Source organism: Dreissena polymorpha, chromosome 2, assembly GCF_020536995.1.
Source record: "Dreissena polymorpha isolate Duluth1 chromosome 2, UMN_Dpol_1.0, whole genome shotgun sequence".
NCBI lineage: Eukaryota > Metazoa > Mollusca > Bivalvia > Myida > Dreissenidae > Dreissena > Dreissena polymorpha.
The window spans coordinates 54,013,648-54,034,196 of NC_068356.1; the positions used below are offsets into that span (position 1 = coordinate 54,013,648).

The 20,549-nt window shown below is 37.7% G+C and overlaps 2 protein-coding genes across 2 annotated transcripts in view; one reads left to right on the forward strand and one right to left on the reverse strand.

Moving 5' to 3' along the window:
* Positions 1–5,998: 5,998 nt before the first annotated feature.
* On the forward strand, positions 5,999–14,377 carry LOC127867075 (uncharacterized protein DDB_G0285291-like). The gene is made up of 6 exons (XM_052408022.1): positions 5,999–6,173; positions 8,441–8,477; positions 9,020–9,118; positions 9,449–9,663; positions 11,206–11,329; positions 13,461–14,377. Exons 1-6 carry the CDS (start codon positions 6,108–6,110, stop codon positions 13,928–13,930), a joined length of 1,011 nt encoding a protein of 336 aa, XP_052263982.1. The 5' UTR covers positions 5,999–6,107; the 3' UTR covers positions 13,931–14,377.
* A 1,034-nt stretch (positions 14,378–15,411) lies between these two features.
* The window catches only part of LOC127867071 (neogenin-like), a 263,769-nt gene continuing 258,631 nt past the window's right edge, over positions 15,412–20,549 (reverse strand). Inside the window, exons 22-24 of the mRNA XM_052408016.1 lie at positions 17,382–17,483; positions 16,831–17,025; positions 15,412–16,371 (exon numbers count right to left, since the gene is read on the reverse strand). Coding sequence (XP_052263976.1) covers positions 16,280–16,371; positions 16,831–17,025; positions 17,382–17,483 — 389 coding nt within the window. The 3' untranslated portion in view covers positions 15,412–16,279. The remainder of the gene's footprint in view (positions 16,372–16,830; positions 17,026–17,381; positions 17,484–20,549) is intronic.

Sequence of the window (20,549 nt, forward strand, 5' to 3'; positions counted from 1 at the left end):
CCGAACATCATTTCCTGTCTAAAAGACGGATCCATCAACCACGGGTGAACTCCTAATGGCCCACCAAACATCCCGGTATGCGCGTGCGCAAACCCCATCTGAGCGTGAAAGTTGCTGACCGGAACGGCATTAGAAGCTAACATTTGGACTGGACCAAAGACGGACTGGGATGGTACAGCGTGATGATGTCCCAGAGTGTGACCCTGGGACAAACTGGTCATTCCTTGTGTTTGAACAGCTGCGTTACCGGGATGGGTGTGGATTAAACTTGAGGGATCCAGAATATTCACTAATTCGTGGACTAATTCGTGAAAGAATGGATCAGTGCTCGAATTTGCGACGATTCCATTTGGTATTCCAGCGACGGTATTAACGGTTGACGCTGCTTGAACGGCGTTTGTGTTTGGTTCACCAGCGACGGTGTTTACGACGGACAATGGTGCAACGTGTATCACGTCTGGCAGGCTACCGAGCTTGTTTACCAAAGATGAGGTCACGATGTTTGAGTTGTTGTCTGGATGGTTGCTTAAGTTGTTTGGTGTGTTGCTATTCTGACTACTATGCACGTTGTTCGATGTTCTTGGACTAGTAATATGTACTTTACCAAGAGGACCTCGACTATTAATGTTGTTATTATTGTTGTTTTTGTTGTTGTTATCCAACAAAGGGACGGTGTTTAGACGAGATCGAGCAAGTACCAATGGTTGTCGCTGAAGTACGGCGTTCGGCATATGTTCGCTAGAGGACTTTCCGGAACCTGGTCTTCGCAGAGGTACGCGCATGCGTAATATGGAACTTCCGCTGTTTGGTTTGCGGAGCACGACGTCAGGCAATTGTGCATTGATGGCGTGTCGACTCGCCTGGACAATAACATAAGATTATGAGACAGACACATATATTCCGAAAGAGAACTTGGATTCAAACTGTATAATGCTGATATTTCCAGAACCAACAAAAAGCAAGAACACTATTTACACAATATTAAATGCACGATGCACACAAAGTAGAATGTACACTTTAAGCGGCAATTCAATTTAAAAAGAAACGTGCCTTATCCTGTAAGCATCTATAGAATTTCCCTATGAATGAAGAGCTCTTGGTGACGCTTCTGACGTATGGCTTTAAACGTCACATAGTTCCGTGTAGCTGTTATTTATGACTTTTGCTTAGAAAATCGTAGCACAACGCTAAAAACTTGACCCAAAATTGACAAACGTCTAACGTTTTATTTCAAATGCAATGCAATATACGGTATCAACAGTATTTTCGAAATATATCATCATAATTTACCCTGCAGTTTAATTTATTTCCATATACATTGTAATTCACATAGGGGATCGAAGTTTTGTTCAATATATCTAAACCCATTTATGCCTAGCGTCTAGAAAAAAGGCCTCGGCAAACAGCGTAGACCCAGATGAGACGCCGCATGATGCGGCGTTTCATCAGGGTCTGCGCTGTTTGCTTAAAGTAATTTCTGCTAGTTTGTATCCTGTATTTAGTAGTGCAATAGGCCTTCAATTCTATAGAAACATTTCGGTTTGTTATCTGTTGGTATCCAATTGAGAAAATCCAGGTTTTTTCTTAGTTTTTTTAGTACCGTAATTATTTAAAACAATTATACAGGCAACAGTAATATTTCGCGCAACAAAAAATAAACAGAATTATTCTTTACAAAATAAACTTAATTTAGGGAAACTCTTCCTCGTTGTTTAAATCGTAAATGTCAAACGTAGAGTCATGGCAACACTTATGTTCCATCTGATTTTAACTTGTCCCTCTGTTACAACATTAAAGTGTCTTAACATGTGAAGTAATTACGGTATTAAATAGCTGATCATTTCCAATGCTAAATTATTTTGTCAGATCTGAATATAATCTGAATTTACCGATGCATGGAGAGGGCCGGTCATTTTTTGAGCGGTAATGGGCATGCGCGCGGACATGCGCACTGGTTTGACATCAAGACTGAAGCGGTCATCAAAAGACGCCATGGTGGCTATCGTGACATCTTTCTGGGAGTTGATATTGTGAGATGGAAATCTAGACACTGCAACAAACCACGCATATATATGAGTCTCGTTCTGGCAAAACTAGGCTTAAAGCATGTGCGTAAAGTGTCATCCCAAATAAGCCTGTGCTGTACGCATAGAATAATCAGTTGCTTGGGATTTTTAATTTAGAGGAAGTCTCCTCTAGACTGAAATCAACTTTAGGCGGAAAGTATCGTCCCTGATAAGCCTTGCGGGCTGCCCAGGCTAAACTGGGATGACTTTTTACGGACATGCAAATGAGTAAGCCCAGTTTCCAATAACGGGGCTAATATCATTGTGTACGTACATTTGATCGTGTGCACATACCATAATTATGGAAATCGAGTTTGTTGGGATTCTAGGGAGACAAGATTCCAGAGACGCCCTGTTCTAGCCTGTATGCATCATTTTTATAACTCTATACGTATTTTCTTTCCAAAAGCATGACATTTTTATACAAATTATACACTTGGTCCATACATACATAATAGACAAATAGTTATAAGTGCGGCGTGAAGCACTCGTTTTTTTTCTCGTGCGAAGGACTAGTAAGTAGATTAGGGTTACACGGAGATCAAACATGTAAGTCCGAAAAGTGTCATTGAAGATTTACATGTGAAGTTTGCACAAGCTAATCAGGGACGGCACTTGCCGCTTTTATGGATATTTTCGTGTTGGGTCTTTTTAAACCACAAATGCAGTCTATACGGAAAGTGTCGTCCCTGATACGGAAAGTGTCGTCCCGCAGACTATACGGAAAGTGTCGTCCCTGATCAGCCTGCGCGGACTGCACATGACAAACTGGGACGACACTTAACGCAAATGCAGTAAGCTTCTGTTTTCCAGATAGTCCAAATACTCCTGAACCTCAATTTATCAAAGTGTTTGCTCATACGAAATTTTTCAAAATACACAAATTACTTCCGCATAACTATGAAATGTCATATGCACATGTTAAAGACTGACAACTTAAAATTGAAGTTTTTTTCCGGTTTACTGAAACGTTACCTACATAAAGGGCCTCAACTCACCCGAGACCTGGTGTCTGGATACTTGAACTTCCGGTGCGCTTACAATTGGAGACCACCTCCGATTCGGATTAAACTGGAATTGAGCTGAGACCTGGAATTTGAATGAATATATATATATATATATGTGCGGTGCAATCTAAGTGATATCGAGGGTGAATGTGACTGCTCTAAAATGTCCTTATTATGCCGATGTTAGGAATACATTTATTCCAAAGTATTATAGTTCTCGCCCAAATGTGTTCAAGTTTATCGAACCAATAAATAGTTCAAACTAACTAGTGTTAAAAAAATAGCCATGTTTTGTTCAAAATGAGTCAAAATGCAAGAAAATGTCTTATATATGTTATATTAAATAAATATATTTCTCACAACGACAACAAGCGCAGAAAAAATGTAATACTTGTTGCAATTAGTGAACTACGTTTTTAGATTATGTGGTCATTATGTATTTACCTCAACTTTGTTCCATTCTTACGAAAACATATTGAATTCCATTCTTTTAAATTGATCTTTCTTCGAAATGATGTATGTTTTGTATTTTAATTGAAACGCATGCTGTTATTGTATATGTATGTTTATGACGATGAGCTGTATATGCTTAAGTCGAAATAAATTATTATGTTCTGTTTTGTTCTCAAATGAAGAATAGCAAGCTCGCAATCATATCTGTAAATGGCGTATTAATTTATATGAATTAAAACCGCCAACAATAAAGTAGATTGCGAATGGTAATTTTTAATTTAGCCAATGCTTTACAATAAATATAACAGTATACAACAGTATAACCGAACGTGTGTTTGTCCGAAATGTGCAAAGAAACAAATGTGTTTGTTCGTATAATGTAAATGTAATGTTATTACCGCTTGAAAAATAATTTGTGTACAAAGAACTTTAAAGCAACGCATTTTATTATTTATCAATACTTTTTTTACTGCTATCTTTCTTTTTACAAAATCTTAAAATGACTGTCTTCGCTTTGACGCAAAAATGATTTAGGAATTTCTGCCTAATAGCTCAATTTTTTCGAAAACAAGGTATTTCATAACTTTGCGAATACTACTTTACTTTTAAATCATTAAACAATAAAACAAACGTTTTCTCAGAAAATTAAAAAGTTTAAGATCACTATTCTCATTTTTTTTGTCTTTGAAACGGGTTAATATTTTAATTTGCGATATAAGTTAAAGGTAAGAACACTTGATTGTCTTTTACAACCGACGAAAGAATTTTCCCAAACAGGCAGATAAAAAATAATTACGTAGTCTTACACTAATTTTGTTTTTATTTAAATTAAACATAAAACAGCATTTTTTGTATTATTTTTTATTTGCAACATAAAGTATAATAATAAAACAAAATTAACCTTAACCATATAATTAATTGTTTTTTATTTATTTGCATGAATTTGATTTACTAAGGAGTATAAATATACCGTATCGATTTACTGTGAAATATAAACATATATTGATTTATATACAGCTTGTATATTTATTCACACATTCTTTCTATTCTGGTAAAATTCCTAATATGTTGCATCAATTTTCACACAGAATACATGTAAATAAAACAGACGTATAACATTTTCTAAAATGGTTGAAATAACAAACTGATATGAATACTCTGGCGTAATTCGACGTAACGAAATGCATGAAGCACTCTCACATCGTTCAAATATCAATACTCACCAGAATAAATCCACAGTTAATTTCAAAAATTAAAATTATGAACATTTTAATGCACATCATTTTTAATATCACTTGTTGTATTTTATTTCGTATTAGTCTTAAATTAGACAATATTAGTCTTTGCAACATAAGTTCGATATTGCGCAATTATCGAACTGACTGACAGGTCATTTTTGTGATGTTAACGATCCACTGTCAAAAGCCCCATTTGTACATGTCAACAAGTTTAAAATGGATGATTTCTGAGTGGGCATCTCCATCAAGAAGTGTTTATGATTAAGCCCTGCGATTGCACTTACAGTCCGACATTAATGACATATTGTTTTGCAAATGTTTCAGGCAATTTTCTATACAGGAGTGGTTTGTGATTGTGACTGGGTTTCTAATATGAATATGATGCTGCAATAAAACTGTCACAAAACATGTTAAGTTGCAAATGCCTTCTGAAATTTATTGACACTTGCATAAAAATAAAAATAAAACTTTGCGTCTATTTATAAACACATGCCAATTGCATACAATTCAATATTTATATAAACTTATCTTAGCAAATTTTTTTTTTTTAATTTGGGACAGCTATTTTTATGTAGTTTGTTTCCCATTTATTACACTTATAGAAAACTTAAATGGAAACTGTAGAAATACTGGGGACCTTTATTTTATTTAAATCGAAATCCAATGAGAGATACTAAATAACGATTGTTAATGCCAGGAAATGTGAACTATTTGAGAACGCATTCATTTGTTTTGCGTCGCTAGTTTTGCTTAAAATAAATACATAAATATATAATTATACTGAATCATCAAACATCTTTTGTTTTACCGTAGACAATACAATAAAGTTTTGCATCCGCACAGTTAATTACTTGTAAATAAACATCACGGCCCGGTTGACACATAAATATATCAATGTTACATTTTCATCAAGACTTCTGACAGTCGTCAGAGGGCTCGAGTGTTCGAGATCACGAAAATGACGAGCGTCTTTTGATTCATGCATCGCAATGTGTCAAAAGCACTAATTTACCCGTCAACAACTTATCTAAGTCAGAACGGACAATTAACAGTGTTTTTATTTTGTCAATACGCTGACTATAAATCAGGGTTAACCATTGGTAGAAAAAATATTTATTCAAATGGGCTTGAGGTTTTTTCTCGGCCTTCGCTAATAAGCGATTTTCATTGGTCAACATAAAGTGACGTCACGTACTTTATAAACATCAAACAAGATTTTTGAACTCTCGTACAGTTTCAATCATAATTGACAGAACCTTCATTGGGTGGCTGTTGGCGTTTGTTCGAAGAAGTTTTTACTTGGATTTTACATCTACGCGCAAGGACACGTTCAGGATAGAATCATGGGCTGGACAATTAAAATTGCGCTGCTCTTGGTTTCCATGGTTGCCATAGACTGTCAGAGATTTGTAAGTAACGGCCTATCTACAGATAACTTATCGTTTGTATAAACTTAAAATAGAGCTATTTTGACAGACACGCTCTATTTTTTTCAAAATTAAAGCAAATTGATATAAATGACAGTTGAATACTAATCCAGTCTGAAAATGGCTCTGACATGGATCGTTCTCATAATTTTTAAAATAATTTTCAAGAAAATAGCCTGTTAAAAAAGTAAATTTTAGCATCGATATGGGAAAAGTGGGCTTAATGCAGTCGCGTTCTGAGAAAACTGGGCTTAATGCATGTGCGTAAAGTGTCGTCCCAGATGAGCCTGTGCAGTCCACACAGGCTAATCAGGGACGACACTTTCCGCTTTTATGACATATTTCGTTTAAATGAAGTCTCTTCTCAGCAAAAATCCAATTTAGGCGGAAAGTGTCGTCCCTGATTAGCCTTTGCGGAATGCACATGCTAATCTGGGACGATACTTTACGCACATTTATTATGCCCAGTTTTCTTAGAACACGACTCAATGCATGAGCGTAAAGTGACGTTATAAATGGGACCGTGCAAACCGCATATGCTGAACAGGGACAACTCTTTCCGCTTAAACTGGTTTAACCGGTGAGCTAAGAAGAGACTTCTGTTAAACAAACCATACCATAAAAGCGGACTGCACAGGTTAACCTTGACGACACTTTACGCACATGTATAAAGCCCTTTTTATCCAGAGAGAGGCTTATTTATCCCACTTTTACAGCGAATTCGGTTGATTAAAGGGATCTTTTCACGCTTTGGTAAATTGACAAAATTGAAAAAAGTTGTTTCAGATTCGCAAATTTTCGTTATAATTATAATATTTGTGAGGAAACAGTAATACTGAACATTTACCATGGTCTAATATAGCCATTATATGCATCTTTTGACGATTTTAAAACCTAAAAATTATAAAGCGTTGCAACGCGAAACGATTGAAAAATTTGGAGAGTTCTGTTTTTGTCGTTAAATTTTGTGAAACTACGAAGATTGCTTATATAACGTATAAAATAACCATGTATAAGTACACGGCGGAATAGCTCAGTAGGCTAAAGCGTTTTTACTTCAGGACTCTGGCAGGACTGCAGGGGTCACTGGTTCGAAACCTGGTCCGGGCAATGTTCTTTTCCTTTTTTTAATTTTATTCTTGATTTTTTACTGGAGCTTTTACGATCCAATGTTTACATTTATCGATATAAAGCATTAATGAATAAGTTAAAAAATGCCAAAATCTGTGAAAAGGCCCCTTTAAAGCCCCGTTGATTAAATATCATCTATAATCAAAGGCAGGAAATGACGTCAATATTTCGACGAGATGACGTCATAAATCCAGCGACATTATCCAGTCAAACTAATTTTGTTTAAACAAAAAGGTTTACAAAATAAAAAGTGGGATAAATAGAATAATAGGTTAGTGTTGATTATAGATCAGGTTTATCATGCTCGGCACGAAAACGAAAAAGCACTCGCCAAGGCTCGTGCTTTTTGTTTTCTAAGCCTCGCATGATAAACCTGATCTATAATCAACACTAACCTATTATTCTCTATTTTATTTCGAATCAGTCTTTTCGTTTTGCCGTGTCCGTTTGGTAAATTCTAGTCTAGATTGTACAGAGGAGTGCCAGTAATCTGCATCGCAGTGGCAATTTGAAGTACTGTTGTTGTTTTTACCACAGAAAGGAGATTTTTGTAATTTAATATTAATTATAATTTACTATTTTTAAACGTGTACGTTAATTAGATTGCAATCTAAAAAGCCTACCACTTAATACCATTTACTAATTCTTAATAAGAGCTTATTTTTTTAAGGAGTCTTGATATAATTGTATGAAACTTGTGTCTCCTTTTCATTTTGATAACGGGGCTAATTCCATCTGCGTAAATTGTGATCCCATATTAGCCTGTGCACTCAGCATAGGCTGGTCGGTGATGACAATTTCCGCTTTTATGGAATTTTTCGTGTTAACAAAATCTATTCTTAAGGGAAATCGAGTTAATGCGATAAGTGTCGTCTATGATCAGCCTGTGCTCACTGCACAGTCCATTTTCTAACGGCATTTACGCACATGCATTAAGCCTAGTTTCCTAGAACGAGACCTATACTTGCGTGGGCATTTTTATTAATTGACCTTCCTACCTTTGATTTGAAAAAAAATATTCTAGAAGGAAATGTAATACGCTCTTCAGTATTGAATATGTCAATTTCAAAAAGACCAAAAGCTGATTATTTTCAACATTTTGTTTTTGTATTTTTCAGGGTCCCAGTCAGTTTAGTTCGTCGGGCCAGCAGCAAGGTATGGTAGAACGTGTCATGTTGTATAGCAAGTTATGGTAGAACATGTCATGTTGTGTAGCAAGTAATAGTAGGACATGTCATGTCGTGTAGAAAGTTATTGAAGAACGTGTCATGTTGTGTAGCAGGTTACATGAGAACTTGTCATCTTGTGTAGCAAGGTATGGTAGAACATGTCATGCTATGTAGCAGGTTATCGGAAAATTTGTCATGTTGTGTAGCAATTTATGGTAGAACATGTCATGTTGTGTAGAAAGTAATTGAAGAACGTGTCATCTTGTGTAGCAAGGTATGGTAGAACATGTCATGTTGTGTAGCAGGTTATGGGAGAACTTATCATGTTGTAATGCAACCCAATGGTTTCTCAGTTTTCCTACCTTAATCTATTGCTTTTTTTCGTATTTGTGTATTACACATAATTGAAATGAACAGGTTTTTTTTGTGAGCAATAATAGCATGTTAATAAATCATACTTAAATGAGAACTATCACGGAAAACGGCCAAAAAAGCCCAAATATCAAACTCGCTCTTTTTGCCATGCAGGAATCCCTGTTCCATTAGGGCATTCCGGTACGTCAGCATTCCTTCAGAGTGGAATCCAGTCAGGGTCCGGCAGGATGGTCCACCACACTTCCGGTCAAGGTATGTCATATGTTTAAGTCTGTGAATAGAAAGGTTTGAGTCAGCCCATACTGAGGAGGTTGTCACGTTACTGCCAGAAACTTTTAAGTTTTTTATTAACTAATTTGGTTACACACATTTTACTTTTGTGTACAAGGTGTTAAAACAAAAATATTTTTATCATTAAAAAGATATACACATATGCAGACAATAACATAGGTTTTTAATTGTTTTGTTAAAAGTTGAAAAATGTTTAAAACGTTTGACTAGATATATACAACTGCTTTGGAAGCTAAAAAAAAAATTACTCTAGCGGTAAGTAATGTTTGATGTCATTTCTGGTACTAACAGGTATTAGAAGTAGCCCAGATGCAGTACACGTCCAGGTGGTTCAGCAGCAGCAGCAGCAGCAGCAACAGCAGCAGCAACAACAATTACAACATTTGATCCAACCTATTTACCAGCAACAACAACAACAACCCCAGGGCATTATAATTCAACCGCAGCAGCAACAGCAGCAGTTTGTAGTTCAGCAAGCAGCCCCGGTACAGCACGTATTCCAACAGGTAACTTCCCTACAGTTTGTAGTTCAGCAAGCAGCCCCGGTACAGCACGTCTTCCAACAGGTAACGTCCCTACAGTTTGTAGTTCAGCAAGCAGCCCCGGTACAGCACGTCTTCCAACAGGTAACGTCCCTACAGTTTGTTGTTCAGCAAGCAGCCCCGGTACAGAACGTCTTTCAACAGGTAACGCCCCTACAGTTTGTAGTTCAGCAAGCAGCCCCGGTACAGCACGTCTTCCAAAAGGTAACGTCCCTATGTTTGTAGTTCAGCAAGCAGCCCCGGTACAGCACGTCTTCCAACAGGTAACGTCCCTATGTTTGTAGTTCAGCAAGCAGCCCCGGTACAGCACGTCTTCCTACAGGTAACGTCCCTATAAGGCTATTATAGTTTGTAGTTCAGCAAGAAGTCCCGGTACAGCACGTCTTCCAACAGGTAACGTCCCTATAAGGCTGTTTTTTGCGCCGCGTTCTGGGAAAACTGGGCTTTATTAATGTATGTAAAGTACCGTCCCATATTAACCTGTGCATTCCACACAGGCTAATCAGGGACGACACTTACCTCCCTAGACTAGATTTTCATTTAGAAGGGACTTCGTTTACGCGAAAAATTCCATAAAAGCAGGAAAGTGTAAAAGTAGGAAGGGAGTGTTCGGGACGAAACCAGATTAGAAATTTAATATGTTCTATTACAAAGTGCGTTCGCCATGTTTGTTACAATTTCTGTACGCCATGTGTGTAAGCCATTTTTTTTACAACGTGTGTGCGCCACGTTTGTTAAATGTGTGTACGCCGTGTGTATTACAATGTGTGTACGCCATGTGTATTGCAATGTGTGTATGCCATGTGTATTACAGTGTGTGTACACCATGTTTTTTACAATGTGTGTACGCCATGTTTGTTACAATGTGTGTACGCCATGTTTGTTACAATGTGTGTACGCCAAGTTTGTTGCAATGTGTGTACGCCATGTTTGTTGCAATGTGTGTACGTCATGTGTGTTAAAATGCCATGTGTGTTACAATATGTGTACGCCATGTGTGTTACAATGTGTGTACGCCATGTTTGTTACAATGTGCGTACGCCATGTGTATTACAATGTGTGTACGTCATGTGTGTTAAGTTTGTGTATGTCATGTTTGTTACAATGTGTGTACGCCATATGTTTAACAATGTGTTTACGCCATGTTTTTTTACAATGTGTGTATGCCATTTTTGTTACCATGTGTGTATGCCATGTTTGTTTCAATGTGTGTACTTTATGTTTGTGACAATGTGTGTACGCCATGTTTATTACAATATGTGAACGCCATGTTTGTTACAATGTGTGTACGCCATGTTGTTTACCATGTGTGTACGCCATTTTTTGTCACAATGTTTGTACGCCATTTTTGTTACACTGTGTGTACGCCATGTTTGTTACAATGTGTACGCCATGTTTGTTACAATGTGTGTACGCCCTGTTTTTTTACAATGTGTGTACGCCATGTTTGTTACCATGTGTATACGCCATGTTTGTAACAATGTGTGTACGCAATATTTGTAACAGACGCCTGTTCAGCAACCAGTCCAGACGGTCATGCTTCAGCAGGCACCAAGTCAGCAGCACTTTGCGCATGCGCCAGTACAACAACACTCGTTTTCCGGTATGCCAGGCATGCCAATGATGGGAGGTACGTATGCGTGAAAAAACATAGACGCTATGTTTTCGACATTAACACCGTTCTATTCTTTTCTATGCATAGATGTGTGACGTCACTACATTCGTCCGCTCTCTATGCGGATTCTGTTGACATGTGCACGCACTAAGATACAATCCGCAATATAACGCAAATTATTTTTAATCAAACATTAATTTTTTATTTTTTATTTTTAAACCATGTTTGAACGTGATAACGATATCATTGTATTTACTTCGAACGCCAGAAACAGTGTCTTAATACCTGTTTGTCAGTATGTGCAATAAAAATGCATGTACTTGCGTTTTTATTTAGATTCTACTTCCATTATACTGCGAATTATTCGGGAACCATTCTTTAAAACTACGATAATGACACATACCCTGAAATACACTTTGGTTTAATTGCATACACGTAGTAATACTGAACTAAGTTATTTACCGCAAAGCATTATGGTGTATGTTACAATCCATTTTCAATTTCAAATACCGGGTATGAAATTAGACATTTACTTTCACTTTCGGTTAAAAGCATAACAACATGAAAGTGTTACTTCTATGTTCATGGACTAAATCATTTTGTCAGTTGGTAGAATGATGGACTATTTTAAGTTGACAAACAACCAGTATTACGCATTTCGGGCGAATAACGGACAAAACTTTCCGCATAGACTGGCTTTTCTTTTAGAAGAGAACTCCTTTAAACGAAACTTTCCGTACAAGAGGAAAGTGTCGTCCCTGGTTAGCCCGTGACTTTCCTTACAAGAGGAAAGTGTCGTCCCTGGTTAGCCCGTGACTTTCCTTACAAGAGGAAAGTGTCGTCCCTGGTTTGCCCGTGACTTTCCTTACAAGAGGAAAGTGTCGTCCCTGGTTAGCCCGTGACTTTCCTTACAAGAGGAAAGTGTCGTCCCTGGTTAGCCCGTGACTTTCCTTACAAGAGGAAAGTGTCGTCCCTGGTTAGCCCGTGACTTTCCTTACAAGAGGAAAGTGTCGTCCCTGGTTAGCCCGTGACTTTCCTTACAAGAGGAAAGTGTCGTCCCTGGTTAGCCCGTGACTTTCCTTACAAGAGGAAAGTGTCGTCCCTGGTTAGCCCGTGACTTTCCTTACAAGAGGAAAGTGTCGTCCCTGGTTAGCCCGTGACTTTCCTTACAAGAGGAAAGTGTCGTCCCTGGTTAGCCCGTGACTTTCCTTACAAGAGGAAAGTGTCGTCCCTGGTTAGCCCGTGACTTTCCTTACAAAAGGAAAGTGTCGTCCCTGGTTAGCCCGTGACTTTCCTTACAAGATGAAAGTGTCGTCCCTGGTTAGCCCGTGACTTTCCTTACAAGAGGTAAGTGTCGTCCCTGGTTAGCCCGTGACTTTCCTTACAAGAGGAAAGTGTCGTCCCTGGTTAGCCCGTGACTTTCCTTACAAGAGGAAAGTGTCGTCCCTGGTTAGCCCGTGACTTTCCTTACAAGAGGAAAGTGTCGTCCCTGGTTAGCCCGTGACTTTCCTTACAAGAGGAAAGTGTCGTCCCTGGTTAGCCCGTGACTTTCCTTACAAGAGGAAAGTGTCGTCCCTGGTTAGCCCGTGACTTTCCTTACAAGAGGAAAGTGTCGTCCCTGGTTAGCCCGTGACTTTCCTTACAAGAGGAAAGTGTCGTCCCTGGTTAGCCCGTGACTTTCCTTACAAGAGGAAAGTGTCGTCCCTGGTTAGCCCGTGACTTTCCTTACAAGAGGAAAGTGTCGTCCCTGGTTAGCCCGTGACTTTCCGTACAAGAGGAAAGTGTCGTCCCTGGTTAGCCCGTGACTTTCCTTACAAGAGGAAAGTGTCGTCCCTGGTTAGCCCGTGACTTTCCTTACACAAGGGAAGAGTCGTCCCTGGATAGCCCGTGAGAACTGCATAGGCTAATCTGGGTTAACACTTTAAGCAAATGCATCCAACCCAGTTTCTCAGAGCGCGGCTCGTATGTTCTGACAGTTAGGAAATTGCATTTTAGAAGCAGAAAAGACACATACATTTAATTGCAATCATTTCATAAAAAGTCACCATTTCGGTCTCAGCTTTTCTGAAGCATTTTTTGAGAATGTTCGTCTAATACATGTTGGTTTTAAAAGTGCATGAATGTAACACGCATATTTTGTTTGCAGGCATGATGGGGGCGATGGACCCGATGTCAGCCATGATGGGTGCGATGGGCGGAATGGGTATGGGGGCCATGGCCATGGGAATGCCCTTCATGTCTTATGACACGCTTGAAGACATGCTCGACCTTCCTGATCGCAGGATGATGCCGGGCGTAGCGACGGGCGTCGCCGCGGGTGCTTCAGTGGCGACCGGAAGTATGATGCCGAGCGTCGCAGGCGTGCCAGGAGTTCCAAACCCTGCTGGCCTCGTTTCAGCGGGAATTCCCCAGTCCGCGCTCCCAGCTCCAGTCGTTTCAGCCGCTGTTCAGCCAATCGGAAGTGGCGCCCATGCCGCTTCTTCCACCAGCCATGGGACTTCTTCCACCGGTGGTATTAACCCCTCGGTGATAGCATCCGCCCTGCAGACGGCGCTTAGTCGAGTGCAGCAACGCGGCGCTACCGCCGGAAACAACAACAATCAAATTCTTGGTTGAAACCTATTTATTTATATTATATTTAGAACCGCCGTTGTTGTTTTATGACATTGTTTGAGAATAAGTATTGGTCTGAACAATGCGTTTGTTAGACAAATGAGTTGCTTCGTTCAAGGTATACGTCTTTACTTTCTTGAAATTTGCCAACAGCCAACAAAATGTTGCAGAAATTTCCCGCCAGTAGATCCGTATGAATAAAATATTACTAGTTCAATGGCAAAATAAAAATCATAGGGATGCAGCTTTGCGATGAGCAGCGATGCTAGACAAATATGAGGTGGGAAGCTAACGGGTCACATATATTGGTACACTAGTTTTACACTTTAATCCAAAAATCAGTCGATTGTGTGCGTCTCCCTTTATATTAGCCACAGTGCATTTAATTTAACCCATTTATGCCTAGTGGACTCTCCCACCATTCTAAATTGGGTCAATTTATTTCCAAAATTGGGGATGTCTAGTATATTTATTTCTATATTAAGAATATTTCTTACATAAATTCCATAAAGCAAACAGCGCAGACCCTAATGAGACGCCGCACCATGCGGCGTCTCATCTGGGTCTACGCTGTTTGCCAAGGCATTTTTTCTTGACGCTAGGCATAAATGGATTAAAGCGAGATTATACGATTTTGTCAAATATGTATTAATTTATATCAAATGTGTAAAAACAAACTTATTAACTATATATTTCAATATAAATTAAAATAAAAGTTAAGAAGAACATGTGTCGAAAAATGCGAAATAAGCCAGATATTTAATTTTGAAATCGAAAATGTCTGTGCAGTCGAATTCGCCAACATGTAAATCACGCATGTACGATGTGAATCTAAATTTAGTTTAATGGTTCATTTTTAATTACTGCAACAGATCTATTTATACGACACACGAACACTAATTTAAAAGACGAATGCTTCGGTTATTGTAGGAAAATATGTACGAAATATCTTCGCCACAATCGGCTCGGGGCGCTAATTTGTCTTTGCTGCATTTTATTAAATTTGTCTTCATTGGATAATTTTCTTGCCTATTTTGTTTTATTGTAACATATTTTATCAATATATTACAATTTAACAAATATTCAAAATCGTATAATCTCGATTTAAACAAATTGTTTCATATTGAATTAAGCGCACTCACAGGTTGTATATCATATACTTATTGTTATTACCCTTTTTTACCTATCCTGATATTCTTACAAAAAGTTATGTCCTATAGTTGGTTATTCACACAATAGGCTGCCGACCTCAATCCGTTTGCTAAACATAACACGGTCAGATTCCAGTTCTAACACGGTCAGATTCCAGTTCTAACACGGTCAGATTCCAGTTCTAACACGGTCAGATTTCAGTTCTAACACGGTCAGATTCCAGTTCTGTGTCGAAACGTTTAGTGCTTTGATTTAACTTGTACAATACGAAATGGGATGATTTATTATATAAATGTATGCTTTGAATGTGTGAAAAGAAAACTGAATCCAAGTGAAACAGTACCATATATTTCAATCGAGAAGAACATACTAATGAAAAATACATAATGTATCATTTTATCTACGTACACACTTGTGCAGTAAAAATATAGGTGTACATATACGTAATGGATATTTTCTATGTGTTGTTATTTTGCAAATATAGCTCAACAACATTACTTGGCACTCATGAACGAATAAACTAGACGCGTGGATTTATTCTACAGTTACATTCTTAATTGATGACTTAACCGGAAACTTATTGACGTACTCTTCAATCGATTAAATCGACTCAAGTTCCGACACGAATATGATTCTCGCTCTGGGAAAACGGGGCTTAATGCATGTGCGTAAAGGGTCGTCCTAAATTAGCCTGTGTAGTCCTCACAATTATATCAGGGACGGCACTTTCCGATTATATGGTATTTTTGTTTGAATAAGTCTCTTATTACCGAAAATCCAGTTCAGGCGAAAAGGGTCGTCCCTGGTTAGCCTTTTCGGAATGCACAGGCTAATCTGGGACGACTCTTTACGCATATGCATTAATACCAGGTTCCCGTTACAAGGTTCATATCATACACACAAGCCAGCTTCGATTAGTTCCATGTCACAAAGTCAGTATTGAGGTAAATGACCATTTTCCATAGCGTCTAATATTTTGAAAACATGTATAAACGAAATAGAATCCAGCGTCACAATCATTATTAACGTTGACACGTTGTTAAACACGGAATTTTACCAACGTCCCAGTATACACGTTAAAAAACATGTAACAAGCGGAACTTGTTTCTTTGCAAGTTCCACTATCCATATGCATACATGTACAAAAACTTCGAATGCTAGCCATTGTTATCACACCGTTTTTTCCCAAACTAGGCGAGGTTAGAACAAAGTGGTCACGAGTTCAAATACTGCGGTACTCTCTCCAAACTCATTGAATGATCGAACACTGACAATGTACAAGGTCCCTGGATCTGCAATTAAAATTAACTTTACAATAAAGAGACCCATGTAAAACAAAACAACATGTATATGGACAATAACCAGTCGTATTAAATCTCTATGTAGTACAACATTCGATACAACCGTATGTGTGTTAAAACATGTAACGTCTTCTCGGATTCAAAATACTATACATGTGTACAATCATTTGTATTCGTGGTACATTTATTTTCGTGTTAACCGATCCACACATCTAACACAAACACAGCGGAAAATGACCGACGCAGGTTTCGAATATTTGTTTCACCAAAATCAGAAATCCACGAATGTACGTATTGATGAATAAATATTTTTTGAAAAAAAAAACACACGCAACTTTATGCCGACAAATATTAATAATGTTACAGTAAGAAAATACTAACAACTTAAATATTTTGTACATTTTAATAATAAAATATATATTTAGACAGGCATCAATTCACAATGCCTACCAAGTTTCCTAAACGTGTGTTGACTCTCCTGATTGGTCAGGCTAACCCTCTGCACTTCCGGTATAAATTTCCCTATACCCACCACGTATCCGGTCACGTCTCTGATTGGTTGGTTTGGAGGTAACCATGTCAAGGTCACCGAGTCAAAGGTTACAGTTGTTGTTAAATTGTGTGGAACCTTTGGCAATATGGGCTCTACAAGGTTAAATACAAATGAACAAGTTTTTTATACATTTATATGTACTCTCATACACGATTCTCTTTTACGTGTGTGTCGGCATGGTGTGGTTATACAATATGAGTTATACAGTTCATATTAGAAATATTTTGACGGACAAAATACCCAAACATAATGAAACGTCGTCCTAAATGGTTATTTTATTCTCGTAAACAAATCAGCAAAGGTGCTAATCAGTCGCCTTTCATGCATTTTGATGGCAATTATATGATTTCAACAACTTCTTAGAAACATCGTTCAACCGCGATCATCTTACTGCTTGTCAAATTAGCTGTCTTAAAATACACGAAAAGTCTGTATTACAGACCGGTACCTCGTTGTTTGGTCTTTGCTTGGAGCCAAAGGGACCAGGGACCTGAACCATTCACTGTCAGACATCGCAGTCGTATCTCATACACAGTGGACGGCATAAGGTCTAAATAGAGGAACATGTCGCTCAAATAATATGACCAATTTACAAACCGATATTTTTCACTCAATGTGATAAACACTTTGGTTATTCATTTGGGCCTCGATCTGGGAGAACGGGACTTAATGCATGTGCGTAAAGTGTCATCCCATATAAGCTTGTGCAGTCCGCATATGCTAATCAGGGACGACAGTTTTCGTTTTTAGTTGTTCGCGTAGCGAACAACTAATGTTGTCACTGAAAATTTCAAGTCAGTTCGGCTTATCTACGGCAAGCCTACTACCCGCCACACATGCCGTATCCGCGCGAGAAAGTGTTGTATAAATTATGCAAGAGGTTTGAGTTCTCCAACTATGTTCATTCACAAATGGAAACATTATGTGAATATCGTGTTAAATGGAATATTTTTGAACGGAGCTTATATAGAAAAGAATCAATAAACAATGTTTGTATTATACGTGTCGTGAAAGAAATTATTTATGAATGATTAAAATAGTCCACTATCTGCTGCGTCTTAATGACGTAGTACAGGTCATTCATAATCTGAGGCTATTTATAGATTCTGGAAAACAGAATAATAGTATAAGGTTACGCTTGTTTATATTCTCAATTTATAAAACGTTGAACATGAGTTCAACAATAACTTCAGGGATACGATAGACAACAACAAAAATGCTTCATAATCGCTTAAACCGAATATAAAAAAACAATTAAATATAACAAGAATTGTTTGTGTCTTAATCTCGTTCATGCTTCTACAGCGGGGTTACATTTGATATTTCTGGGAAACGTTCTTTTGTTCTCAACAGATAGCGGCGATCTTTTGTATTTACTGGTGCTAACAACGCAATAGTAGAAGGTTAAGCTTGTTTATATTCACAGTTCTCAATTTATAAAACGTTGAACATGAGTTCACCAATTACTACAGGTATTCTATAGACAACCTCAAAAATGCTTTATAATCGCTAAAACCGACTATAAAAAAACAACTAAATATAACAAGAAATATCTTTTAAAAAGGTAGTCGGCGTATATGCTGACTTTGAAATGAAGTTTGCAATTTACGTTTCTAAATAAATAAACTGAAAACAAAAGTTAAACTATTGTGTGATTTTTTCACTTGTAAGTCGCATATTCACCGCATGAAATGTGTGTTATCATTGTCGAACCACAAATTAGTGTAAGTAGATAAAAATTATACTACGGGAGTGCACATCATATGCGTCCTCACATGCCTTATTATGAGTATATTTCTTCGCTATCGAAATATATCGTATGTTAATATTAAATTTAAACGCAGTTTTATTTCGACACATTTAAATCACACTTTCATAGCCGCGTCATGCGAAAATGGGTCTTATGCGTTTCAGCCAGCGTATCTTTAACCCAACATGTGCATTTGCGCAGTCTGGACAGAGGCGATGCTGTTCGCTATAAAATCACTCAATGTGTTATGGACTCACTATTATCTCCTGACAAGACTGAGAGATGCGCAGGCTGAATGGGCTATATATATAATGGGCTCATATGGAATTAGACCCATTTTTGCATGACGAGGGTCATTAAAAATCTCATTGCGAATTTTAAATGGCACATTTTAGAACAATGCTTTTCAAAATTGAATTCAAAATAGCAAGCTTGTAAATAAGGGCAGCCTATCAAGGTGTTCAGGAACGATTTCCAGACGTGCTGACCGAGTACGACAAACATTGTGGTTGGATAATTAAACGATTTTCCTCTTACCGTGACACTATACTATTTCGGTAATGTTTGTTTTCTCATCTTGAAAGCAAAAATGTGTTTATCGATAGTCAATTATATATTCCCCGGACGATTTAGTGAACGAGTACTGACCCTGAAATTCTGCGAGATGGGTTTTAACGCGTAATTGTAACTGGTCCACAATTTGTGTCGTTTGAACATACAGAGAGTAGTCCGGAATTCCTTACACTGAACAGTGCTACATCCTTTGCGCTGAGCACAGACACGGGGATGTAGCCAAAGGTCAGAAGTTTTATCTCGAATCAGTCTATGAAATATTCGAAAATATTCACGCGTGTCTGCTGGCGTTATGTAAAAGTCATTAAAGGTGAAAAGCTTGGTAAAACAGCTATGCCGAAAAAGCGCATTTGTGCTCTATACCTATGATTAGGTCAGAGTTGACACCGTGTGAACTGCTAGGGTAACAAGTATTGCATAAACAACAAAGTACGGGTCAACAGGGATGTCTTTATGACTACCTAATTTGTGAGTAAAAGTATTGCTCGCATATTTATTTTTTATTTATTTTCATCAATTATCTTATTGTATATTTTAATTTGTATATGGTGTCAAAAATCAAAAGATTTGTACATGGAATTTTTCATCATAAAATTATATTTTTAGTGAGATAGGTATTCGATATTCCAACAATATTCATTTGTATATGATGGTGATTGCAAATTGTCTTTATATTCAGTTCTCATTACCATTTTCATCATACTTTCTATGCTTTCAGACCGTCCAAAAAGGGTCATGTTGTTGTTATTTTGTCTATGATATCTCTATAAAATAAATAGGATGATAAAAAGTGCACACAAATCTCAACCCGTGCGTTATGAGACACTCTTTATAAATTTGAATGGCGTGTGTTCATTTCAAATTTGCGATTAATTTTGATAAATGAGTTGAGTCTTAAATTATGTAATAGCTAACAACTTTAGTGCCTTCAGCGCTTTGATTATGGATGGTTTGGTTTATAGGAAGTTTCTTCTAAACAAAACTCTAGTAGGCGAAGAGTGTTGTCCCTGATTAGCCTGTGCGGACTGAACAGGCTAATCTAAGACGACACTTTACGCACTTGCATTAAGCACAGTTTTCCTTGAACGAGGCTACTTGATTCATTGGTTACACTATGCTTATTAATTAGCCATTGATAAACAACAATTTGCATACATTCTTATAGATTTTCTGCAGAATTGCGACGATAAATCATTGTGTGGAAGAATCAACTTAACCTGTTGTCCAAGTTGTTCATGCATTTTTAGTTTAACTTGTTTGTATGCCCCCGGTAGGGTGGCATATAGCATTTGG